The sequence below is a fragment of the Pagrus pagrus genome (assembly GCF_965226575.1).
Source record: "Pagrus pagrus genome assembly, chromosome: 3".
Classification (NCBI taxonomy): Eukaryota; Metazoa; Chordata; class Actinopteri; order Spariformes; family Sparidae; genus Pagrus; species Pagrus pagrus.
The window spans coordinates 26131490-26151666 of record NC_140187.1 but is presented as its reverse complement, the minus strand read 5'-3'; the positions used below and the strand labels follow the sequence as shown (position 1 = coordinate 26151666).

At 41.6% G+C, this 20177-nt stretch overlaps 1 protein-coding gene across 2 annotated transcripts in view; it reads right to left on the bottom strand.

Moving 5' to 3' along the window:
* Positions 1-2802: 2802 nt before the first annotated feature.
* The window catches only part of fgd5a (FYVE, RhoGEF and PH domain containing 5a), a 34655-nt gene continuing 17280 nt past the window's right edge, over positions 2803-20177 (bottom strand). Inside the window, exons 7-21 of one of the 2 annotated variants that reach the window (XM_084346594.1) lie at positions 19770-19926; positions 14509-14599; positions 13969-14019; positions 13699-13757; positions 12893-12964; positions 12644-12712; positions 9750-9833; positions 9550-9629; positions 9307-9403; positions 8364-8501; positions 7949-8051; positions 7570-7706; positions 6415-6543; positions 5904-6058; positions 2803-4386 (exon numbers count right to left, since the gene is read on the bottom strand). In XM_084346594.1, coding sequence (XP_084202720.1) covers positions 4350-4386; positions 5904-6058; positions 6415-6543; positions 7570-7706; positions 7949-8051; positions 8364-8501; positions 9307-9403; positions 9550-9629; positions 9750-9833; positions 12644-12712; positions 12893-12964; positions 13699-13757; positions 13969-14019; positions 14509-14599; positions 19770-19926 — 1459 coding nt within the window. In that variant the 3' untranslated portion in view covers positions 2803-4349. The remainder of the gene's footprint in view (positions 4387-5903; positions 6059-6414; positions 6544-7569; positions 7707-7948; positions 8052-8363; positions 8502-9306; positions 9404-9549; positions 9630-9749; positions 9834-12643; positions 12713-12892; positions 12965-13698; positions 13758-13968; positions 14020-14508; positions 14600-19769; positions 19927-20177) is intronic. The other variant, XM_084346595.1, reaches the window with a different exon arrangement.

Sequence of the window (20177 nt, the reverse complement as noted above, 5' to 3'; positions counted from 1 at the left end):
TGCAGTGTTGTTAAATTCTGAATATCCAGTTAATTTCAGGCTTTATCTCGATACACAATATATGTCTTGATATTTTGAAATCTCCTCAACAGCACTTCAAAAGTGGTAGGACTGGGCGACAGAATCAGATATTAGGATATTTTTTACCAAATACCTCGATATTGATATGCAAACGATATTGTAGGGATGACTATTGGTACAACAAAATATTAACAGTGAGACGTTTTATAAATAACCATCAGTAATGCGGATATAATGAATGAAGTAGATAAAGGCAAGAGAACAAGTCTGGTTAGTTCAGAAAATGACATCACTTTACTGTAATGCAGCTTTTAAAACCGGGAAATGACAACACTTATGCTGTTTTGTGATATAAAGATATCCAAAATCTAAGATGATTATATAGTTTCACATTGTTATAACGATATAATAATTCATATGTTGCCCAGCCAGACATCATAGTCCTTTAAAATAGTATATGTTTAAGTGCAGACAAAAGACCCTAACCCTAACCCTAAACCTCAGGACATCACAGTAGGACACATGACTGTTAATGGACACAACACACTGATTGTTGTCGGATGTAAATCAGGGCTTTCTAATTGAATGTGGAGTCACGCTCTCCTCCCTAATTTTTCCATTACATAACACCATAGCAACAAGATACTAAAGATAATAAAAAAAAAAAACCAAAACAACACATGATGTCCAGAATGAAGTTAATTTATATCAGTTGTAATTTTTGATTATAACTCCAGAAGTTATGCCAGGACAGTTAGTTTACTGTCGCTCATTGAATTAGAGCTGTAAAGCTTTCTGTTTCCCCTCTCCGTGCCACTCTTTTCATGAATTGATTCAAAAAACTATTTTGAATACACACGTTATTGATTGGATATTAAACGGTGCCATTATTTTATTTACCAATTTTATTCCCAGGCAAAGTTATAGCAGTATGAGGAGAAAATTAACTTAAATTTCTAAAATATCTCATACACCTTTGTTTGTGTAGAGAGATTTGGTGTACCTGCAGCATAAAGGGGGGTGCCCAGCTGAGAAGACATGTTTGATTACTTCACATATAATAATACTCTTTCTCTTCCTTCCACCCTCTTGTTTTCTGCAACAAAGATTTATACTTCAAGTTTCTATTAATTCACTCTTTACACTGACAAAACAACTGCTTGAACTTTAAGTTAATGGCACCAAGACCAAGTGTATACTCTTGGACAAATAGATTCTTAAAGGAGGAACTCTTCCAGTCATCAGCATGTCTGATACGGTTCAGTTGAGATCTGTTTGGCATTGTTTACTGCTGCCCTCTGCTGGATGAAAGATACATTTAACTAGACTGTGACTGTGTTAGCCAATAACACAAACAATGGAAACACACCGGTACAGTACAGTATGTACTTATTTCAGCATCAGCCCAGTATTTATCTCGAACAGGGGCTGAACATTACATGAACACCTGTACAAACAAATTCAATGCATAGCAACAACCCTTCAAAGAGTACAGCTTTTGCGAGGCTCATAATTATAGCTGCTAGGATTGTGTCACAATAGATTGAACCGCTGTGTATGGCCAGTTTGAGTGTGTAGTGTTTTTGTACTAAATTGTATGATTTTCTAATATTCTTAGGTCTTTCTCTCTCCTCATATAATCATAGATATAGAGGCAGATTAGAAAGATTATATGAATTAAATTTTTAAGGCTATTTTTTCCATGATGTGTCTTCTGTCAGACTTGGTGAAAGAAAATGTTCAAAATACACATTCATGTATTTAATTGAGTTTTTCTGTCCTGGATGTAAATGTAAATAAGCTCATTTTAATCAGATAATCTCACTTGCAAACATAAAACATAAAATATCAGAAAACTTGTAATGTGAAGTTTTATGGTGATCTATTAGTTATTTTACCCTATTCACCATTTTTATCTAAAAATATCTTGTGTTTATCTAAGTGTTTTTCTTAAAATGAGTTTTTTTCTCATACTCTGAGCCAAAAATCTCCACTTTCCAGTGTTACTGCTGTCCATTTCATGAAGGCTTATGCTCAGGGGTTTGTTTATATATCAGTAATAGCCTGATTAAATAATGTTTTGTTCCTAAACATTGGCAAAAGTAGAGTTCTTCATTCTTTCATTTTTGTTGACAGTATTTCCTGATTTATGGATTGATAAAATGAAAAGAAACCCCCCTCCGGAAAAATCTTTGAACATGTGTTATCCAGTGTACAGATATTTGCTCTGGAAATGTATGCAAATTAGTACATTTTAACCAGATAATGTCCCGTATGCACATTCAAAGCAACCCTATGTAACTTTGTTACTCTAAAATATCAGCTTCAAAATCATGTTGATGGTACAGTGTCTTATAACAGGGTGGATGGTGTCTCAGCCACTCTGCTCCCCCATCACTTGTTTCTGCACTATGTAACTTCAGTGGGAGGGTAGGATCACAGCGTTACATACATGTTTACTTCAACATACATTACATCTGGCAAATTGTTACAGACCTGGGATTTTTATTTACGACTGTGGTGTTGCACTCAGAAACTGTGGGGGGAGGGCAGATTGCACAAATGCCAATTTGTACATGTTTCTTTAAACACAAAATTTCAGAAAATGTGTAATACTTGTCAATTGTCTTAATGTGAGTAGTCAACTGTGGAAGTTCGACAGTGATGTCTATTATTTTAGAAAATGATCCTATTCACCTGTAGTGTCTCCCCTAGCGGTAAAGAAACACATTCACATGCAAGAACTGGCAGCACTGCACTACATTGCGAAAGGACATTAAGTGCACTTTTTAAAGGAGTTTATTTTAATATGTATCTATATACATAAACATTTACAATGCACTATATGCAAGAAGTACAATCCATAATAACACTATAGGTATGGCACGTAGGAAAAGCTGAACAGCACTGAACAAATGTGTGCTTTAGAAACAATGTAGTGTGATGGAAAGATGAAAGATCACATGTGGTACGTCTACATTCTGACTGGAGTGGATAATGCCTTTAGGTAAGTTAGTTAAAACTATGCATGTGTGAGTAGAGAAGAGTGAAACTCCAGCGAAGACATGAGCGGCTCAGATGACACTAACACTGACAGTTTTCAGGTAGTATGACAATGGCTTTTTTCAGCAGTTTCCATTAAAGTCCAAGTGGTTGCAGTGTGATTTTATCCAGCAGTGTATATACAGCATGACAGATGTATTAATAAAAGTGGCACAATAGTATATTCTTATGTTACTGGACTGTAACCGAGCTTGTCAAAATACTATAAGATTAAAGTATATAAGAGTAGATAAAAAGCAAATGTTATCAAGGTCTCTTCTGGAGACATGACAGTGGTACAGTACTGTGATAACAAAACAAGGAGTACAATTCCATTTCAGGCACATTCATCATCAGTTGCAAATTGCACTGCATTCAACTGGAAGAAATCAATTGGCACTTAAGAACTGTATGACAAACCTACAGAATCAAATACAAAGGGAAAGTTGTAGAAATGCTGTTGAGTGGTTATCATGCCCAAGGTCATTCCATAGCTTTGCAGCTTCAATACAAGACTCCACGAGAAATATAACGTACACACACCATGATGCTTAAAATGACCTCTTAATCAGAACATTGTGTCACAACATTTCTACAAACAAGCCATATAATTCACTTAAATTTCTGCAGTGTATACTTCACAATATATATTCAGAATACCAGATATCTCTCTAAAACGGTGACCAATATTTTCCCCTTTTTTCTAGCTGCGAATACTACTGTGGAGCAAAGTTTGTTTTGGATATTCTTTGCAAAGTGATGTTTCATCCATCACAGAACACAGGCTGTCACTGTGTCACATGTATAAAAAAAATGAAGGATGTGACGTTCGCCTGCAGAACCGAAAGAGTGGTTTAATAATCCAGTGGAACCTCATAAAAAAGACATCAAAATACAGCAACGTTAAAAAAGTTGACGCAGTGAAGACTCTTTTGTGGGGTGGTCCTTGTAAAAAGTAAAAAACAGAGGGAATTAAATGTTTCTTAAAGGGTTCCTGTGAACTCGGCTGGATCAGCCGAAAACCTGAGGAACCTTCAATCATTCTCCATCAAGAGGTTTCCACATCTCCTCTCCACGTAGCAGCACCCCTCCCACTTTTTACTCCCCACCATTGGGTGGCAGGCTTGTCTAAGATTCCACCCGGGGATTAAATTGTGACATGATGTTCCACAACAGGTCAGACGTGATGAATCCTTACTGATAGTGTGAGTTCAGATGCAGCAGGTAGCTATGTTGTGCTCCACAGAGGAGTTCTAGCAGGGCGTGTTCGTTGAACTGAGCAGGTGCTATAAAACAGTAGCCTCCTCCATGGCATTGACCCATCTGAAACACAAGAAGAGGAAACATGAGACCTTTTAAGTGTTTGCTTAAAAACACACTCCACTGATTTTACACAGCATTGTCACTTTGCGAGTCACGGACAGTACTGTTAAGCCAAAGAAAGCCGTGACATTATGTCCTCTTTGTTCAACCAGATCATGGGGACTATATACTTGTAGCAAGGGGTAAGTTTGAACCATGTTTGCTTTTATCATGCAGCGACAGTCTCACAAAAAGATACTACTGGCTGCATTACTGTAATTGAAGGATCCAGTGTTTTGGGGATTTTGACAGAGGTGGATTGTTACTAAGTACTGTACTTAAGTACAAATTTGAAGTATATGTTTTGTGGTTTATAATGTGTCTCCTCTGTCCCTTTTACATCCTGTAAAGAACTCTTTCTGCTTTGGAAACAGCTACGTATATACATTATTTACTGAAAATCATAGTCTGACTGACACTGGGCTTTGAGTACTAATGGTGATATTTGGTTTCAGAATTAAAATGATATGTTGATCGATTATAAACAAACAGCCTTGATATGGACCCCTTCAATTAAAAACTAAACATAAAATATTGAAAACTATCTACTTTTCAGTGGTGAAGAAACTGTTTCTACATACCATTAAGCCTAGTTTGTGATTTCTCTTCTGCAATTTCTTGTTGCTTATTGGCCGACATGCCACTACTAATATATCTGCAATAAGCCAAAACTGGCTGATATATCAACCAGGCTGAATTCTCAGTCTACTGCTCTACTGTCAATAACATTTTCTTGTTACTGTGCATATGTATAAGAATATGCACTTAACACTCTGAACCCCTTTTCCAAGGAAAACCTTGAGACATTATGTTAATTGGTGCCTTTTGTGCAGGTCAGATTAAGCTGGAAGAGATAAACAAAGCTAATGCCCTTTAATAAACACGTTCTGTCAACTTGAATTGTAAACCGCAGCATAACAATGCCACATATTAATCCAAACAGTTGTAATGCCTAAGCCAGTTGTCGTCTTTCAGAGATACTGACTTTAAACTTTTTTTTTATCAAAGTATCTGAAGAACACATTTATGGATAAAATCAGCAAGTGAAAATAAGCAAATACAAGAGCAGACATGAGATCACCTAAATAAATCATAACAGCATTTTAGGTTGAGATGAACCAAAACGCCAAGTTGGATAATAAACCTCCATATGGAGGCCCTATCACTGTCACTTAGGACAGCAATTCTCCATAAGATAAACAGGTCATATAAGGGTGTTAATATAGTGCACTATGGAGGCACAGTGCTGAATACCCCATATACAGTTCTGACAGTTCACCAACCGACTATCCAGAAATGTCAGCCATGATACAGTTTATATCTCCCTGGTGGTCTAGTGGTTAGGATTCGGCGCTCTCACCGCCGCGGCCCGGGTTCGATTCCCGGTCAGGGAACATACTTTTCAAAGACACCTCAACTCAGTTACAAAGATAAAACACAGCTGCATCTCGTCTTATATAAACAGCTCCAGTGCTGACCTGCGTGCCATGTGTTGATCATCGGCCCTGAAGGTGTAGTACAGGGTTTTCTTGTGGTAGAGATGGAACACGTTGCTGCTTTCCTCTCCCTCCGGCCTCTCAGTCAGCTTGACAGTGAAGCCCTGCAGAGGTAGACTCTCTGAAGCCACTTTGTCCTGAGGAAACCAGAACGAAGACATCAAGCACAGGCACACAAGTTAAAACATCAATCTTGCTGTCAGCAGTATAACAAGAATTTCATGCTTCGAGAAGAACAAAGTGAAACTCAGATGTGTACTTGTCAAAAGAAACAGAGAGAGCACAGAGAATCCCTTCATTAGTCACGTAAAGTGTTGTGCCCAGGAGGAAAGGTTGAGCAGTGAGAAATGTGAGTGTTAAACAGCTCTTTGCTGCACTGGCCCGACATGAAGAAGAAAAGGGATAGGCAAAGGCTGTGGGGAAATGCCTTTGAGTGATCATGACAGTGTGTGAGAGTTTCGGGGCTGGTGTGGGAGACTCTGTGCCCCCTCACCTCACGGGCTGTGAAGGTGTAGAGCACCTTGTCTTTGAGGAGGAACCACAGCCGCTTCCACTTCCTCTTGCTCTTCTTTCTGCGCTGCAGGCTGCCACTCATGGTGGAGCCCTCCACGGCAAGCGCCACCTGATGAAATGCGAGCCACGTTAGATGCACATACACCTACAGTAATACATGTACACACAGAGCGGGGGGCTGGATAGTATAGCTGGAGTTTTTTGCAACATAATGTAACCCAGAAAACTAAAAACTAAACTAACAAATGACCATCTCCACCTTTTGTGACAGTTTCGACAAGAATTGATAAAATGGGAAACAATTCTGGGTTCTGGGGTTATTTCAGGAATATGTTCCTGTTATTTTGTCCAAGAAGGGTCAAAAGTCAATAGTGAACCCTGCTGGCAGCTGTTTTGCACTACACATGAGTCTGCAGCTGATCAGCTTTAACAAATGCCAGACATTCCAAAACACATGGTTGCAACCAGTGTGAACATCTCCCTGGTGGTCTAGTGGTTAGGATTCGGCGCTCTCACCGCCGCGGCCCGGGTTCGATTCCCGGTCAGGGAACTGACTTTTGATTGCTGGATAATAAATAACCATAGATTTAAATGCTACATATGGATATGTAGTATTGCAGTAAGCAATTATGTGCTAAAAGTGAGTGTGTTTTCATTCGAACAAAATACTGAACTCAAATCAAACGTCACTGGCTAATCATGTCCATATTTACAAGCTATTTTCTCAACTGATCGATTAGTTATTCGGCCTATAAAATGTCAGAAAATGGTAAAAAATGTTGATCAGTGCCTCCTAAAGCCCAAGATGATGCCCTTAAATGTCTTGTTTTGTCTGCGACCCACAGATATTTAGTTTATTGTCATAGAGGAGGAAAGACACCATAAAATATTCACATTTAAGAAGCTGGAATCAGATAACTTTGACTTGTTTCAGCAAACAAACTGATTAAAAGATTATAAGTAATCAATCAAAACAGTTGAGGTTTCATTTAATAGTTGACAACTGATTGGTTTATAGATTCATTGTTGCAGCTCTGATAATTTCAATAAAAAGGTGAACTGTGTGATGTATTGAGATAAAAAATTGGGCCTGTTAGATGTAGAGGTACAGATGGCAAACAAAGGTGTAGTCCACCTGGTTGAGAGGGGAGGTGCTCTTCCTGCTCTTCCACAAACTTGGAGGCTGCAGGCTCTGGAAGACAGCAGAGAGGGGACGGCTGGCCCGGTGAGTCCGAGGGCTGGAGTTACCGCACGCCCCCGACACGCTGCCACCTACACACACACAGACAGTACAGTTACTACCATATCAAAGAGGAAGAAACAGGAGGGGTACTGAAAAAAACGGGATGGAATAGAGTAGTTCCCGTGATACCATTCACACATTTTTTATAATGGAAATGCAAAATGTTCTGATGTGTAACAAACTGAAGTGGAAATGAGGCTTAACATATTTTTTATTTCCCTTGTTCTCCACCACAGTTAGACAATTTTACATACAGAAAGCTGAGATTCACCTCTTTTCCTGAGCTCGGCATAGCAGTGGTCACACACTTTGGCCACCCTGTCTTTGAGGTACTTCAGTGGGTATCTGTTCCTGGAACAAGCACGGCACACCACCTGCTCAGAGAGACGGAGTGCAAAGATTTACAAACAGCAGAGAGAAACCATACAGTTTTAGCTTTTCAATTTATGGTGACAGACATTAAAGCTCTTTAATTCAATACTTCATGGAGATTAAAGGAATAACATGAACTGAATAACTCGATTGAATACTGGTTTTACTGGATACATGGCAATTTTCTTTTCAGTAAGTACTCCTAGTGCAGGTCAGTAATCTAAAACTTTGTATCCAGTACAGTGAAACAAAACTGGAGTAAAGACTGATCACAAACAAGCCAAAACAAGTTTGTGTAGGTCTGTGTATCTGACCTTGCCACAGGCGTTGCAGTGGTGTCGTCTCAGCGTGAGGCTGAAGTCAGACGTACAGTTCATGCACATCATCACATGAGAAACTGGCACCAGTACAGGAGCAGCCTCTCCCAGGGCCATCCACAGCTTCTCTCTGGCCTGGGAACACATACAACACATCAGACAAGGTGAGAAGGATGAAATTTTAGACAGCAGATGTAACTGTATGTAAGCATCTGGGAAAATTACAACGCACATCTAATTTTTAGTCTTAAATATAGGAATATAACTGATTATTGCAACAATCATTTCAGCAGTAAATTATTATTTTAACTAATCGTACAAGAACTATTGCTAGCTGTCTTTCCAGTTATGCTTCAAGTGAACTTGTAGCAAGCATTTGAAATGCTGCCAAAAAATATGAAAATAAATGTGAATCAAGCTTCTTTTAATCAACTGGTTTAAATTGGAGCAAAAAAACGTATATAGTTTCATCAGAAGTTGGTAGTACAGGCTATGCTATGCATTGCTGCGATAAAAAGATTAGAAGAAGTAAAGACCTGGAAACAAATCCAGGTGTTTGTCAAGCAACAATCGACCCCAAAGAGGAAAAAGAAGAAAAGGAAAGTGAGTCGTCTTGGTCTTGTATGGGAGACAAATTTAGAGAAGTCTTCAGGATTTCTTTTCAATTGGGCAAACTGTAATTATTATTTCATGTCTGCAAGTATCAGACATGTTTCATGCTGTCTGGAGGCAAAGGAGTGGAAACAGTTGATCAGTCATGTGAATTAAATGATCACCAGGTCAGAACTTGTTTGGGAAAGGTGCATTATCTGGCAAAAACCACCTCAAGCAAGCTCAATTCTTTTTTCTTCTTCCTAATTTTGCCGTTCCCATCAACGTTTTGTGCATGAAAATACATTGATGGACACGCAGCTACTGTTACTCTTTTAACTTTTCCTACCTCACTGCAGGGTCCACCAAACGTACAGAGTCCTGCTGCATGGTCTGCTATGGCTCGACTCAACGTGTGGAACCAGTCCTCCCTCTCTCCGACTGAACTGAAGACAGAAGCAGACAAACAATCACACCTGGTTCTAAAGCTTTAGACCAAAAGTCTAGAGTCAGATAAGAGGAAGTGAGTCTTGTGCCAGTCATCATCAAATTCACACGGTTCATTTCAAGGTTTTGGCCGTCAGAAGCTCACCTGGCTGAGAGCGTAATAGTGATGTCAGACACCTCGATCCTCAGACAGTTCAGCACATTGTCCAAGACAGGTTTGCTCACCTGTGTGTGTGTGTGTGTGTGTGTGTTTGTGAGGGGCAAAAACACATCAGAGTTCAGCCAAAAAACATTCAAGTTGAAGATAAGCTAAGATTTTGTCAGAGATGGGTAGAGTTTATGTACCTTCATCCCAGACAGAGAAAGTGTGTTCTTCAGCCTGTATTTTCCATCCTGCTGAGGGTAGGTGTACAGCATAATATCGTTCATCTGATAAAGAGAAAAATTAGAAGTTATTAGGTTGAATTTATTTGTTTATCATGCTCCTCAAAATATAAACATTAGATAAATGAGAATCTTAGTTGTGGGTTGCAAAACTCAGCTTCAATCCCCAGCTATTCACAATACAATGCCACCTAATGACCACAAGGTGGGGATGTTGCAATGAGAGAAATATCTAAAATTGCAGCACACACCTCTTTGTTTATTCTTTCTTTCTTGAAAGCAACTCAACTCAGAGCTCAACTACTTACATTATGTTTCCTTTCTCAGCATTCACACATGTCTGTGCAACAAATTCCCATGTATGCACAAAACAAAATAAGGCATTAAAAGTGTTTATTTGCTTGTTCGACCTAAAGTATTGTGATCCCCAGACCACACTGAGAGCCCATTGTGTTATGAGAGGTATTTCATTTTTTCCCAGACAAAAGAGGTGACATCATTGGTCACACCTAATGTGTGCTCTAAACATCCGCTGTGGCCGTAAAGGCAGCATCCAGGAATTCTCCACCCTGCTCCGGGGCTCCAGGCCTCCCCTCGCCCTCCCGACCTTCTCAGGCTACGCTGAGAACCAGGACTGGGTGGAACCGGCCACCTTCACCACAACAACAATAACAACACAAACAGTCGCAGTTACGGGTTCGCTGGCTGGAGACAAAACAGTGCATGATAGCCAAGCCTGAGGCCTGCCTCCGACCTCTGGGCTGCAGCCACCGCAGTTCGTCTGCTCCACCCTGCGCTGCTCGTTTACTCAAAGATTCCTTCCACAGAAACCAGAGCAAGTTCCAAGTTAACGACTTTCCCAGATGAGACACAACATGCACCTACTTGACCCCTTTGGCACATAAGACATTTTACTTTTTCAACAGTTGCATTTCATCTCATCTCATCAGCTGCCTCTTTTCACTCACACTTTCTTCCCTCTGGCAGCTCTTCGATCTCCATCCTCCTCCTAATCCCTTCTCTCACTCATTCACCCCATCTCTCTTTCTTCTCTGAGCTAGGCTTGTGACACGGTTGTAGCTTCTCTGTGTCGCTGAGGTGAGTGATGGCTTTCATCTTCACTGTTGTTTGGTTTCTCTTTCCTTAAAAGCCCATAAATAAGAGCTGACCCACTGAAGCTGTCCACTTCAAGGGAGCGAATGGCTATATAACCCTAAGAATCACCTCTCTCCTGTTTGGAAAGATGGGCAGAATGATGGAATAGAGCAAAATAAATGATAAAGGACAAATAAATCCACACCGCTACGTTATCTTTAATGCGGATCAACTAGAATGAGCCAAAATCATAAATGCTGCTCCTGCGGATATGCAGCTCGAGCATAACTCACAACATGAGACAGCACTGATTGCTCATGGAACAATAGAGTGGGCTTCACTATTTCACGTTATGTGTTTGTGCAGCACCGCCACCCCCTCCTCCTCCACCACCTCCTCCTCCACCACCTCCTCCTCCTCCCCGCATTCTACAGGGTGTCTGGCCTTCACTTTGCTGTCAGTCCCCTCCCAATACACAGGAAGCCAGCATCCAGTGACCCACACCAAACATCCTGTGAGGAAGTGGGGCCCTGGAAAACAAGTCCTGAGAGGGGAGGAGAGGAGAAGAGCGGAGAGGGAGGCCCTTTCTTGATGGGTGTGGTGCCAAGTGGAGGTCTTGGAGCCTTGGCCTCGCGCCCTCCCCTTCTAACCTCACCTACCTTGCAGACCGACCTCCGCCCAACATTCCCCCATATTTTCACTGCTAACTTCGTTTTCACCACTGCTTTAATAATATGGCAGGTGTTTTCTACTAAAGTGCATGACGTTGAATCACTGATGTGGCAGTGATTTAATCTCATTGTCATTACAAGATAATGTTAAACATCCAATAATTCTTCAAACCCACAGAACTTCCAAAGATACCAAATATGTGAGGGCGTAAAATGAAACGTAATTGGAACCTTGTTTTTGAATATGTCACTCTGTAAATATCAAATAGCTTCAAGTTGAATAGTCCAGAGTTCATCTCTGGAGCTTCACAGCAAAACAGTGTTGCAGCGTTCTCCTAAACAACTGAAGCAGATGGAGACTTGTTTGAATACGCAAAATCATACCTTTTCACATCATTTTGAGATCTCTGGTCTTCCAGAGACATGGATTACACCGTACAAGCTGTGTGGAGCCGCTTCATGTTTTCTTTCAGTTGTTCTTTTATGTTTTAAAACAAGTCCCCATCTACTTCAGATGTTTAGGAGAAGGCTGCAACGCTGTTTTGCTGTGAAGCTCCAGAGATGTTCTGAAACTTCACCTGACTTTCCATCAGCATGTGGGAGAGTAGATAATGACTGAATTTTCATTTTTAGGTAAACTTTTCCTTTAAGGAGCTTATCTTTGCAGAGAGGCTGGAAACAGGGAGAACCAGCCAGTCTGGCTTTTTTCAAAAAGTTATATCTCCCAACACCTCTGACTCTCATTAACACATTATACTTCATTTGATTATGATGTGAGGTTGCCAAGAAAACTACAGACTCCAGGAAGTAACTGAGACCTGCCAAGAAATGGCCTGCGTACAACTTGTGAAACCAAATTTTACACAGATGAAATATAAGGTGTTAATGAGTGAACTTGCTAGTGGCTGAATTTTTTAAAGTTAATTATCAGACAGAGCCAGGCTTGCTGTTTCCCTCTGCTTTATATCCAACTAGTATGGATCTTCTTATCAAAGTCTCACCAAGGGCGATAACAAGCATTTTTCACTAGCTTCACAGCCTAAATATGTGTCTGAAAGTTAGAGTTATGGGAAAAAAATGAAATATTACCAGAAACAAGTGTCTGGGCTGCCTGCTTTTCTTCGAGACCTTCATGAGTGTGCCTTCTTTGACAAACATCTGCCAACGGAAAGAAGAAAGAAGAAAAACACAGAGAAACGGCATGAGAAAGACATGTTAGGCCATCAAATTGCTGCTCACATTAACTGTGTTTTAGACCCTGCTAAAGCCTTCAAATCTAAAGACTGTCATTAAAGAGCGATGTGTTGCTGTGTTTTGATAGTGGAACATGCTGCTCACCCTTCCAGGCTTCAGGAGGTCCCTCTTTCCCTTCACGCTGTACTCTATGTGGACCAGACGCAGCAGGTTCTCCTGAAGGAGGCAGAGAGATGGAGGGAGATTATCCAGTGATGGACGGAAGAGAAGACAGAGAATGAAACTGTCCCTGTTTGTTTGTGAATGAAAGGGAGGGAAAGCGGAAAAGGATGCGATACTGAAAACTGAATCGGGGAGGGGGGCAGAGATAGAGGGACCCTGTGTTTCCACTGTCTGTCAGCCTGTGTGTGTGTGTGTGTGTGTGTGTGTGTGTGTGTGTCAGTCAGTGCATGTGCTGTGAGAAAGAGAAAAGAAAGCGAGTGTGATAAACTGAGGAGGCAAGCCAGAGTGGGGCTTGACAGTGAGAGGCGAGAGAGACAGTGGGGGGAGGGTGAATTATCTCCATGTACTGCTCATGTTGGAGGGGGAGTGTAAGTAATGTCCACCCTCACACTGTTCCCTTTGTGATGATACACCTGGGACTTTCTGATGACATCATCTTTCCTCGCCCCTTGCGTTAATCAACAAGCTGCGGAGGCTGGCGCCAAAGAGGGATAGACCTCTCCTTCACTACAGCATTTGATTTAGAAGAGGGGTGTACACACAGGAAAACCTCAGCTGTCTGACTTCTTCACGCTTCATCTCCATCAGAAAATTGCTCTTTCATTGCCAGGCGGAATATAAAGACGTGTCTCAATGACGGCACGCTGGGCTGTGAATATGTCCGACTCAACAGGAGCGAAGCGGTCTGAATGGCATAAACACGTGGAGTGTATGCAGAGTAAACTCACCCCCTGTTTCAGATTGTCATTGGCCTGGTCTGCCACCTCAGACACGATCACCAAGGCAGCTGCAACACAAACAGAGACAGAAAGAGAGAAAGAGAGAGATTTATGCACAAGTGGATTCAATAAAGACACTCAGTGACTGTTGCTCAACAACTATGGCCTGATACAAGTCGAGCAGCTGCACCGTGTATGTGTCAGTATGTGTCTTTGACTACTGAAAAGACATCATTGTCGTGGTTATGAATATCACAGAGCTCCATTCTGCAAGTTTACCTTGTGTGTCCTCGTATTCTTTAGAATCAGGAGAGAGGTTGTTCAGGTAATCTGGAGAAGACGCGAAAAATGAGTCAAAACATGACAATAAAGACATGGCACTCAAACTGATGCTCAGTAAGAAAAATGGGGCCAATCTTTTAACTGGCTGTAAAGTGCAGCTTGTTCAATACACAAGTCCAATCTTCTTTAGCATTTGTGAATTTAAAAGTGAGTGTATGTCACTATAATGAGAGAAAATAACATATTCTACCTCATACATCTGAAAACACATGTTTGTTAGCAATGAAACACATTCTTGCTCACCTGAATACATTTGCTGCCACAGCTTTACTTGGTTAGGTAGGCTACGTGAGCAGTAGGCTGTATGGAAAGTAGCTAACGGTGGCTACTGTTAGTCAGTGCGCTGACTTCTCTCTATCTTTTATACTGTTTCACTGTGCTTTAGCAGCTATTATTATCCTATAATTGTTACTACTGGCCGCTATGGCTGCTATTCAGCAAAAATGACTAGCCTACGTATGTGTGTTTGAGTGTTACCTGTGAGCAGCATTCGATATTGAAGCACTCTCACTATAACCTGCAGCAGCTGGTGCTTCAGTGGGACTTCAGCTTCCTCGGGGCTTCTTTTCTGCACACACACACACACACACACACACACACACACACACACACACAAAGCCACATGAATTAGATTTTTATGAGGTAAATATACAGATGTTATAATCAAAAAATGTTTGACATGTCAATTCAGATTCACTCAAAGTCAAAAGCTTGAACTATGAAACATTTTTTTATTGAATTGTTTGAGTGTATTAAGAGGCAAAGTCCCTCATCGGACCTTATTTCAGAAAAAGTAAGTATGCTCTTTAATGGCAAGAGACAAATTATATTTTGATCTTGTTCCTTGATGCATGTATGATGTTATCCAATTTAAAAAGTTATTTTGGAAGGCATGAAAGTTGCAGAACTACATCGTCTCGCACAATACGCGTCACCAACACCAACGTGGCCGTCACTTCGGCAAAGAAATAACATGAAAAAAGGTGAAAATCACAAGTCTGGCTAAGTAAGATTATGGCTATATTGACAGCTGTCATTATTTGAAAGGACAGTCAGTCAGTTTGTGAGCTAGCTGATATGTAGAACAGGCTCTAAGAGGTTTGGGTCGTGAGTTTTGGAGCGTTAAACGAGAAGGCGTCATGTATGCAACTGTTTCATGTGTAGTCTTTCTAATGACATATTTTCATTGTCTTATTCTTCAACTGTTTAATGACAAATTGAAACTGTCTCGAGTTGAAAATGTATCTTTTGAATTGACAAACATCATATGTGAAATTTATGGAACAATTTTAAACATTCTGTATCTCTCGCCATTCACTACTGTACAATGGTGGGACTTTGCCTCTCTGTACACCACTAGACCACCTTGGTAGCAAAATGGTTATAATGCCGCAATCGTCAGCAATTCAGCTCTAGCCGCAAATCATTTTTTGCATTTTATACCCCTCTTTTATTCCTGTTTCCTGTCTATCTCATCACAGTCACTTTACATTAAAGGCAAAAATGTCCCCCCAAATGACTCATCTAAAAACTGAATACACTACTGCTACCTGATCTGAGTGAAATCAAAACCTCCCCCGAAGTGTTATCCCACCAACGGACCCCACAGTTTCCCTGAACTGCCCCCGCAAACCACAACTCTATGTGTTCCAATGAAGGTAACCTCTTTCATACGATGCTGCAAGTCAAGGTCACAAGTGACCAAGGCAACAGTGTCGAACCAGCTGACCTTCACACGACTTTCCAGCACACAAAAAACCTGAACAACTCCCATTCTTCTTCTCAGGCGAGTCATTTGCAGGTGAAAGGGGACAGAAATTGGCACAATCAAAGAGAGCTTTGGAAAATCAATCAGGATCTAATTGTCTCTGACAGGTATTTATGCCCTGAGCGGGAGAGGAGCAACGGGGGACTGGGTGCACGCACACACACACACACACACACACACACACACACACACACACACACACACGCGAGCAGTCTTTTCTAATCCAATGAAGTCCTATCCTACATTAGAGAGGCACAGATAGCACCCTGCGGGAAGCAGCATCTTCATCTTATTTACACTGCACACACATACACACACGAACGCACACTCAAGGACCCACGCAGACACACACTTTACTCATCTCAGATTCATTCACAAACACGAGCGATGTATTATTGATGCCGCCCTCCACACACAGGCACAGACAGACCTTGGGCTGGTGATGAGATAGCGGCGATTAGGCCTGTAAAGGGGAGGGATGGGATGTGGGTTAAACACACCACTCTTTGTCTTCATTACCACAGTCTGGAGTGCAGGAGTCAAGAAGTAAAAGAGAGAGTTTGTGCCTCTTTTAATGAGGAGGCCTTCACGAATACTCACTTTCTCTTTTTGTTTCTTTTTCTGTTTTTCTCTCCTTAACTTCAGTCCCCAGCAACTCACTTTTCTGTCCTCCTCCTCTCCCCTGATCTGATCTCATGATGCATAGAGTACAATAATAACCCGCTCTCCATTATTAAACCCACTTGGCTTCCAAACATCCGCTTCTCCTCGAGTGTGGCTTGCAAATTGTCATCCAATTCACACTTGTTCGGAAGAAGTGGCTTTTCCAGAGATGGTAATTAGCGTGTGGTTTGTTTGGGTGAGCGAGCCAAATGGAGGAGGAGAGAAGAGGGAGCATGCGACGCCTCGTGCTGGGAGATAAACACATACACACACACGCGCGGATAAAAAAAACCACACCTTTCACACTTTGTCACGGCCAGCTGATTTGCTGCCTGCACACACACAACTGATCTAATTGGGGAGTTGTAAAGGAGGCTGCTTCTCTAATTAGCTTCTGTCTGCCTCATTGCCCAGCTGCCTTTACAAGGAATTCACTCCATCGCTCTCTTCCTCTATCGCTCTCTGTCCACCTGCTGCACAGCCTCCTCCACTCCCCTCCTGGGCTTCTCGCACATGAGAAAACGCACACAGGCTGTACACAAACACAGGCTATGACATGAATATAAATCCAAGCTGGAGTGCTTTGGAAACAGATTTCATAACCAGTTTCGCAAGATCCACTCAATTTGTGTATGCACATGCCCCTGCAAAATCACACACAAATACGCAGAGGCCAAAACGCTACCCAGAAAAAGAGGGGACGCACACATGTACACACACACACACTCATACACACCTCACTGTGTCGGCCAATGTTTATAGATGGTGTGGTAAACAGGCAACGGGCTGTGGAGAGGAGGCTTTAATCCTGTAAGGGTCTAGCTCTGATCTGATCAGGGTCTGAGGCTACTTCATCACTGTCACCACCACATCCACAATGAAATTACTACCACTTAAACTGCTGGACTTTGGCTTGTAGCAATAAAGAAGGAGGAGCAGGAAGGTTGAGGAGAAAGAGGTGTTGAGGGAGGTAAAAATGGCAGCTATTCTTGGAGATTAAACTGTTTTAAAGGAGACGTATAATGCAAATTTTCAGGTACATGATTTCATTTTGTGTTACTACTAGAATAGATTTACACGCTTTAGTGCTCAAAAACACACCAGTTATCTCATACACACAGCACTGTATCCTCCCTCTGTCTGAAATGCTCTGTTTTAGCCCCTGTCTCTTTAAGGCCCTCTGATTGGTCAGCTCACACATGCCTGACCCAGCACCTGTGCTAAATCAATTCTTACATGCCAAACTAGCAACTAGACATAAATCATGCAAACGAGTAACACTGTGATGTAGAATTAAAGGTGAGACTACTGACAAGGTGTTTCAGGGGCAGTGTTTTCTGTGGGAGATAGGAACTTCTGTTGGTGCAGACTTTGACCTTTTTAAACTATTAAGATCTTTTACATACACACAAACCTATAAAACACTGATGGAAAGGAAAAAAACCAAAAAGCAAATACGTGTCACACCAGTATGCAGTCCTGTGAAGTATAATGACTTGTGAAGTGTCACACAGCCAACAGATAAATGACCTCAGTAGTAGGTACAGTGCATCCCCTGACCCGCATGATCCTCCTTGCGCTCCCTCGGCCCTCCTTCTCCCTCATTACAGCAGGGTCTCACACACCGTGCAATTCCCATGGCAGTCCTCTGATTCAACACAGCATCCATCATACACACACAATGCCCCTGACGTGAGAGGGTGAGTTGGACAGGCCCCATATTACAGCCTTATATGCAATATGGGAAACATAGATACATTATGGAGTGTGTATAAGCAGTGGCAGGTGGGGTGAATCTGCCAGTGGACTGAGAAAAGGTTACTGAATATGCCTCTGGGTGTTAATTTGAGAGGTGTAAGATGAATCACACGGACACAACAAGCTGAGTTTTACTCTGACCAACCTCTCTATGGAGAAAGCGATATGTGTCCTTTCATATAATTATCCTTCTTTGCAGATTAATCCATTTATGGCTACTTCAGATAGCAATTAGTGGTTTATGATGTGAGAAAGGTGTCTAATATCTACTTCATGATGTTAAAATGAAGTGGCAAATTATTGACTTTGATCAAGGTTATCAGGGGCTAAATTATTAGCTGGCATCGACCGAGTGTGAAAACACGCTGTAATATACTAGAGGTCAGTGTTTGCTGAACACGGTGACGGTTTACGGTCCTCGTCTCTCACCTCCACTCCCTTCTGTTTACATTAACTCCAGTGGAGTCTGGCAGAGCCAAAGTTTTTCTGGAAAGGGGCAGCTGCTGTTGAATATTCATGAGCGGAGACAGTTGGTGCCTTGTCCGTTCGCTTTTCTTATCAAACGAGAAACGCCTGGAACCACTCACGGTCAACCAGAGTACAGCATGGAACTAGTAAGGTGTACATGTGGGGAGAAAGCTGAGCTGAATAGGTAACTTTGTGAAATCCAAACTTGGACATAAACTCTTTTTAATAACTCAACAAAGTCTAAATTAGAATGAATCATTGCAATATTTTATTTATGGTGACCTATGTGCTGCTACACAGCAGTTTTAATTTTGTAAAATGTGAATCAATTTTATAGATCAGGACACAGCTGCACGAAAAAGACAAATCATTTTCTGTATCTCAGTGGTCTTATATATAGGCTCCTTAATACCCCTTCTTTTTGTTTAAAATAACTAATTGTACTGTTGCCAGCTGGGACTATACCCTCCCCTATTCAACATAAGGATATGGTGTTGATTAAGTGGACTTAAAGGGCACAATCTGTGAACCACTATGGCGGATTTAGAATGGGCTTTTGCTGAATCCTGATCCCGTCACCCAAATCCCAGTTCTCTGACCTCCAGGGAGGATAAAGGATGAAGAGATCAACGCTGGACAAAGAATGAGTATTTGGTGTTGAGTGGGAATAAAATATGCGAGCATGACAGTGGAAAGGTCAGTCCTAGCGAGAGGAGCGGGATAGAGAGGGTTTAGAAAGGCCATTATCTCCCTGTGGAAGCTGGGTGACAAAATCTAAGTCGAGAGCCGCTGAGTGGGTGCCGAGGGAAATACACAGTTCGATCTCTGCTCCCTGCAAACACCCACAAGGCTTCACTTTCACTCCGCAAACATGGAACCTGAGATTTGAATATGTGACTGTCAAAATACTTCTACCAGTTCCGCTTTGAAGGGGATCTTTTGGTACTGGACAGTGCAGTCATTGGAATAATAAACACATACAGACAAATGGGAACAGACAATGAGACTACTGTTGGCAGGGGACGCAATTAAGAGCTGCCTTCATCTGCTCAGGTTCACGTCTGTCAGTTCAGTGGTTTACCTCAAACTTCTTGACGATGCTGGCGAAGGCTGGGTTGTTCCTGCAGCTCTCCTCCAGTAAGGACATACTGCGATCATACTCTGAGATATATGTGTCAAACACCCTGAAGTCCTCCCGACGTGACAGGATCACATCCACCACCCTTTGGCTCTCCTCCCTACACACACACACACAAAAATCAGAGATTAAGACATCTACAGAAAACGTGACATTATTATGATCTCTGAGAGATGATCATTTGTTCCTTTTATGATAGTGAAACATCTTAAAATCTTGAGTCTAGAAATAAGTCATTGCCGAGGGTCTCTACAACTACAACTGTTTTGGTTTAAAGACAATAGTTTGACATTTCCATCTATTATGTGACGCAGGCAGAAATGCTCAGGGACGACGTGTTGTTTTAAGGTT